This window comes from Neltuma alba, unplaced genomic scaffold, assembly GCF_004799145.2.
Source record: "Neltuma alba isolate B1F8T4 unplaced genomic scaffold, ASM479914v2 tig00001428_pilon, whole genome shotgun sequence".
NCBI classification, from domain to species: Eukaryota; Viridiplantae; Streptophyta; class Magnoliopsida; order Fabales; family Fabaceae; genus Neltuma; species Neltuma alba.
The window spans coordinates 18106-23658 of NW_021632466.1; the positions used below are offsets into that span (position 1 = coordinate 18106).

Consider the following 5553-nt stretch of genomic DNA (forward strand, 5'->3'; position numbering starts at 1 on the left):
TTATAGAAGGGCAAGTGGGTAATTTCATAATATTTTCAAAATGTTAGTTCACGCCTCCCTTCTGTATTATTTTCAAGTGTTAGCTACTTGAATTAGAATTTGATATATTCAAACTTTCTTTTGAGGGATTTTCCCTTAATTTAGAGAGGGCAACAAAGTCACGTGTCCGTTTGTAAGGCCTACTCTCCCCGTCTATAAATTTATTCCCCCATTCCCTCCTATCTTTTCAATTTCATTATGTCCAGTCAATTTAAGATTCAAGAAGATTCAGAGCCAAGGCTGCGAAAGACGTGATGATCCTGCACATTTGTTAGAAAATGAATAGTGCTAACGTGTGTCCACTCTCCAAGACATGGCCCTCACCATATTAACTGACATGTTCAAGAACTTCTGCAGGGGTATCATAAATTGCATTGGGGCAATCGTCAGCTCCAAGCTTGTCATGGAGATGCATAACATCAGCTTCTGGTTTCTAGGCTACTGTGGATGTTGGCACACTGATGATCAGAAGTAAATAAGAAACCTGAAACAATTTGGAAATTAGGATTCATAGTAAAAGTAACACCTCTATATTTTGAGGTCTCAAGAAATTGTAACATTGGAACAATTGCACGTGACTATAGATGAAAACATTGCTAGGCTAAACAAGAAATATGTAATCACACAAGACAAGGCAATGAGGTGAGTTCTTACTTGCCCTCTGAAGACGTGATTGTCTAAGAGATTTCTTAGCTTCATAAGCAGCAGCTCTTATTAAATTATTAAGGTCTGGCTGGCCACTACACGAAGTAGAGCCATAAAGGAAACCACCTGCCGAGAAGCAGTAGCAGACTCAACTTCAATGCCAAACTCTTTCTTCAGCTGTACAGTATTAGAACGTAGACAGACAAATATACAAAGATCACCAACAAAATAAAAGAAAACAAAAAAAGCTCTATATCTCATCCTTCAAAGGAAGCAAATAACAGCAAGGTTTAAAAGAGCCATATTTAATTGCAGAAACTAAGAATTCCAGATGCAAACATGTAGTGGGCCCTTTAGAGAGATAAACTCTGATCGTTTCTGCAGTAAAATGCGTGCGAGGGCTGAACCACATTCCTAAACAAGGGAGAGAACAATAATCTTATGAAATCAGTTAGTTTGCAACAGCCATATTATACGTAGGAACCTACGTTTCTTCAAAAACTTAACCCCAAAAAAAAAAAAAAAAAAAAAAGGCCCTCATGCATTGCAGAAAAAATGCCCAGACATACGTGACCGCATCAATTGGAAACCTAACAATCAATTCTTTTTCCCCCCTCCCCAACTTGCTGGTTGTGATTGCAGGTAAAATCCATTAATTTCTTTTTTTTACCATAATTAATTCTGTTCCAGGCTATGATGCAAAGACTTTGAAGCACTAAATTAAAGCCTTAACCATGAAAAATAGTAAACCCACAGTGCAAAGTTCTACTTCGTTGTCTTAAATGAAGCCATGAAAAACTAAAAATAACTGAGGGTCAGAGTGCAAACATGCAGTGAAAACTGTTCTAGTTTTATCACACAGCTTTCCACACTTTGCTTCGGAGGCATGGGACTAGAACATGAGTACAGTATATATTATATGATATAACTCACAAGGACTATCAAATAATTCAATTCAGTAAAAACATTCCAGGTATAATTTGTCAAGTGAAGGTTTTTACTGATACTAACATGTACCATCATAAGAATGTTCTATGAGTTCAAAGAAAGGACAAAAAGGACAGGCATGCCCACCATACAAAATGCTTATATTTAGTTAGGCAAATCGAAGCAACATAAATCATGCTTCTAACCACTTGGTTCAGAATTAAAACATAAGCAGTTCAGGAAGGCTCATGAAACAGCTGTTAAATGAAGGTCAATGAATAATTTTATCATCTGGTATGCATATGACGATGAGAAATTGTGATTCAATAACTATCATCATAAGCAACAATAAAGATGCATACCATAAGGTCCAGTAGATGTCATTGTATAAATTCATGAGCCACAAAACAGAATTTTTGCTCCAACTGATTCTGGCAACCTGAAAGCAGTCATTTTGTATCTCTTTGATTTTTGGCCATGACTTGTCGATGCATGGGAAGGTATGGTAGAGGAACATAACCCTCTTTTCTGAGCTCCAGAAGAAGACAATTCAGAATCAAATAAATCTCAACAGATTGTGGGTGACTTCCATCTGCAGCAGAGAACATGTGGGTGATGCTGTTGACATCAATCCAACTGTACCCAGGGATCTTTTCAACTCCTTTTTCCTTCATTAAACATCTTATCTTCAGAACATTTGTCCATTCCCCAGCACCAGCGTGTATATTTGAGAGCAACACATAATATCCTGAATTTTTGGGGTCTAATTCAAGAATATGTCTTGATGCTAGTTTGGCAAGCTCAACATTGCCATGTACGCGACAAGCTCCAAGAAGTGTTCCCCAAACACCCGCATCCGGAGCAAATGGCATGCTCTTTATAGTGTCAAAAGCCTCATGCAAATGACCTGCACGACCATATAAATCTACCATGCATGAATAATGCTCCATTTTAGCAGAAATTCCAAATTCCTCAGTCATGCGATGGAAGTAGCATCTGCCTTCATCAACTAGGCCAGCATGGCCACAAGCAGATATTATTATAAGAAAAGTAACATGGTCAGGACGAATTCCAATTTTCAACATCTCATGGAATAGATCAAGGCATTCTCGAGGATAACCATGGTTCGCATATGCAGTGATGATGCTATTCCATGAAACTTCATTCCTTTGATCCATTGAGTCAAACAAACACCGTGCCATGACTAATTTTCCACATTTAGAATACATGTCTATCAATGCACTCTCAACAAAAATGTCAGCATTGGATACAGTTCTAATTACGAAGCCATGTATTTCTTTCCCATTATAGAGTGAAGGTAAATTTGCACAAGAAGAAAGAGCAGTTGATAGGCTGACAGAATCATACTTAGTTCCACTCATTCCCATTTGACGGAAAAGTTCCATGGCCATTTCAGGTTTCCCATTCTGTGTGAAGCTTGCAATCATTGAGTTCCAACACACACTATCTCTCTCAGACAGTCTTCTGAAAAAATGATAAGCAAGATCCAGTCTTCCACATTTTGCATACATGTCTGTGATAGCAGATCCAACATGGCACACATTATCAAGTCCTTTTTTGAGTATATTACCATGTATTTCCTTCCCTAATTTCAAAACAGCCAAAGCAGCACAAGCTGGCAAAACGCTAGCCAGAGTCAGGCAATTAGGCATCATTTTCTGTTGAATTAAGCACCTGAACATGTTTATAGCATCCCTATTCAGCCCATTAAGAGCATAGCCTGATATCATAGCAGTGCAAATGACAAAATCAACATCATTGCTCTGCTGGAAAATCTTTTGCGCCGCATCCACATCTCCACTCTTGAAGTATATATCAATAAGAGCACACTTCAGATAAACATCGAAAAGCATACTGTGTCGCAATATATAACTGTGAACTTCCTTACCATATTTAAGACTCCTGGATTCAATGACAGAAGGAAGGAAACTTGACAAAGTGATTGCATCTGGTTTGACACCAGCAGAGATCATTTTATTAAACAATGGTAAAGCCTCCTTTGTAAATCCATTTTGTACATATCCGGCAATTAATCCATTCCAACTCACAGTATCAGTCCGTGGCATCACATTGAACAACTTATGTGCATCAGAAAGGTTTCCACATTTAGCATACATAGCAAGTAGCGTGTTGGCTACCTGGGAATCAAACTCAAAACCACTAACAATAACTAGACTATGAAGCTGACTGCCAAAGTAATGTATCCCTTTTGCGGCACATACAGACAAAATACAACTATATGTGACTGCATTGGGTTTATTATTGCAATTCCTCATTTCGTTAAAAGTTCCAATAGCATTGTTAGAATCTCCACTTTTAACATATCCATTGAGCAAGACATTCCACAAAATGCCATCTTTCTCAGGCATTTTATCAAATAAGCATTTTGCATCGTGAATATAACCATTTTCTGCATACAACTTGATTAATGAACTACCAACAAACAAATCCATATGATAGCCCATCGATTGAATAGTATTATGAATCACCTTGCCCAACCGAACATTATTTAAGCCACCACAAGCTTTAATGACATAAGGAAATGTATATTTATCAGGAGAAATTTTACTAGCCAACATCTTGAAGTAAAACAACAAGGCAAAATTGAACCAACCTATCATTGTAAGCCCTCTTATCATCCAATTCCAGGGAAGAGTATAGCACAGTTCAAGTCTGTAAAACATGTTTCTAGCATCCTTGATGCTACCACTAAGAGCATACATACCCAGCATCTTCACATTAAGACTATTACTCGTTATTCCACTGATAATCATCTGCGTATGAATCTGTCTACCTTGGCGAAGTACAGAAGTATCATAAGAAGTGCGCAGTACTAACACCAATTGGCTTGCAAGAATCTCTTCAGTATTTGATGACCAGCCAGCTTGTTTCAATATGACATTGCCACAAGTATTCTGTATGTCTGAAATTCGATTTTGAAACTGCAACGCCTGAGAAACCTTGTCATAAAATGAATACATTTTTCTAGAACAATTCTTTTCCACTTTGAGAATCACATCCTTATACATGCTTTGAGATGAAATCAAACTAATTTCCTTCCTCAGACACTGAATCACCAATAAGACAAAAGGAATAGAGCATCAGAACGGCTGGCGTATCTTACATTGGTACTCTTGGACAAGCATTCTTTATGTTCTATGTATAGAGAATAAGAACAGTTTGCAAGCAGTGTGCGTGCTCCAGTTGACATGCTAAGGCAATTTTTTCACCTAATCAAACAGGAGCTTGTTCTTCTTAGCAAGAAATTGATGTCTTTCCTCTTATTTTTCAGATTTGGTGAGCGTGTGTGAAAGTTAAAGTTATTGGCGGCTCAAGAATCTTGTTCAAAGGAATTGTCATTAAAAAGGAAAAGCAAGCCAGAAACATTATCCAACAATCATCAGAGCAAAGCCAAGAAAATCAGGATTGGTATGAATTCTCTCAATGCACATCAGATATTGAGGAGAGCCAACTCCATATCTATTTCCGTGAAGGAGTGAAATTGCTCTTTGAATTGCTATGGATATCCTCACAGTATCATCCTAACCGACTCTTGAACTAAATGGAGTAAAACCATCGCTGCCATATAAATACTTACTTCTAGGACTAGGACTAGGAGTAAGAAAAACCTCTTTAACAATGTCTCTTCCCCTGAAATTGAACCACGCCGCGATGGAATGGACAGCCCAGCGATGAAGAAAGCTGCAAACAATGACCTGCTACAGATTTCCGGCGAGGTCACGGCGAAATCTTGCGAAGAGGCGTGCGAAGTCCTCGTTCATGGCCCGTGTGCGCGATGAGTCCGCAAAGGTGCTTTGCCGGGCACGAAATGCTCAGCTGTAAAACGGTGCCGTTTGCCTCTTCCATCATTCGGAATTTCCCCTCCCCATGCGGCGTTTCCATCCCTCACCCCGCCCGTTC

General features: G+C 38.7%; 1 protein-coding gene across 2 annotated transcripts; it reads right to left on the reverse strand.

Moving 5' to 3' along the window:
- Positions 1–280: 280 nt before the first annotated feature.
- LOC114757151 (pentatricopeptide repeat-containing protein At4g21300-like) lies at positions 281–5348 on the reverse strand. Of its 2 annotated transcripts, XM_028946147.1 has the most exons (4): positions 5231–5348; positions 1974–4700; positions 694–861; positions 281–523 (listed from the first exon to the last, which is right to left on the reverse strand). In XM_028946147.1, exon 2 carries the CDS (start codon positions 4659–4661, stop codon positions 2061–2063), a length of 2601 nt encoding a protein of 866 aa, XP_028801980.1. In that variant the 5' UTR covers positions 4662–4700; positions 5231–5348; the 3' UTR covers positions 281–523; positions 694–861; positions 1974–2060. The 2 variants fall into 2 exon arrangements, with proteins under 2 accessions (XP_028801980.1, XP_028801988.1); XM_028946155.1 differs by having other exon boundaries at positions 694–810; positions 1974–5348.
- Between the last annotated feature and the right edge of the window lie 205 nt (positions 5349–5553).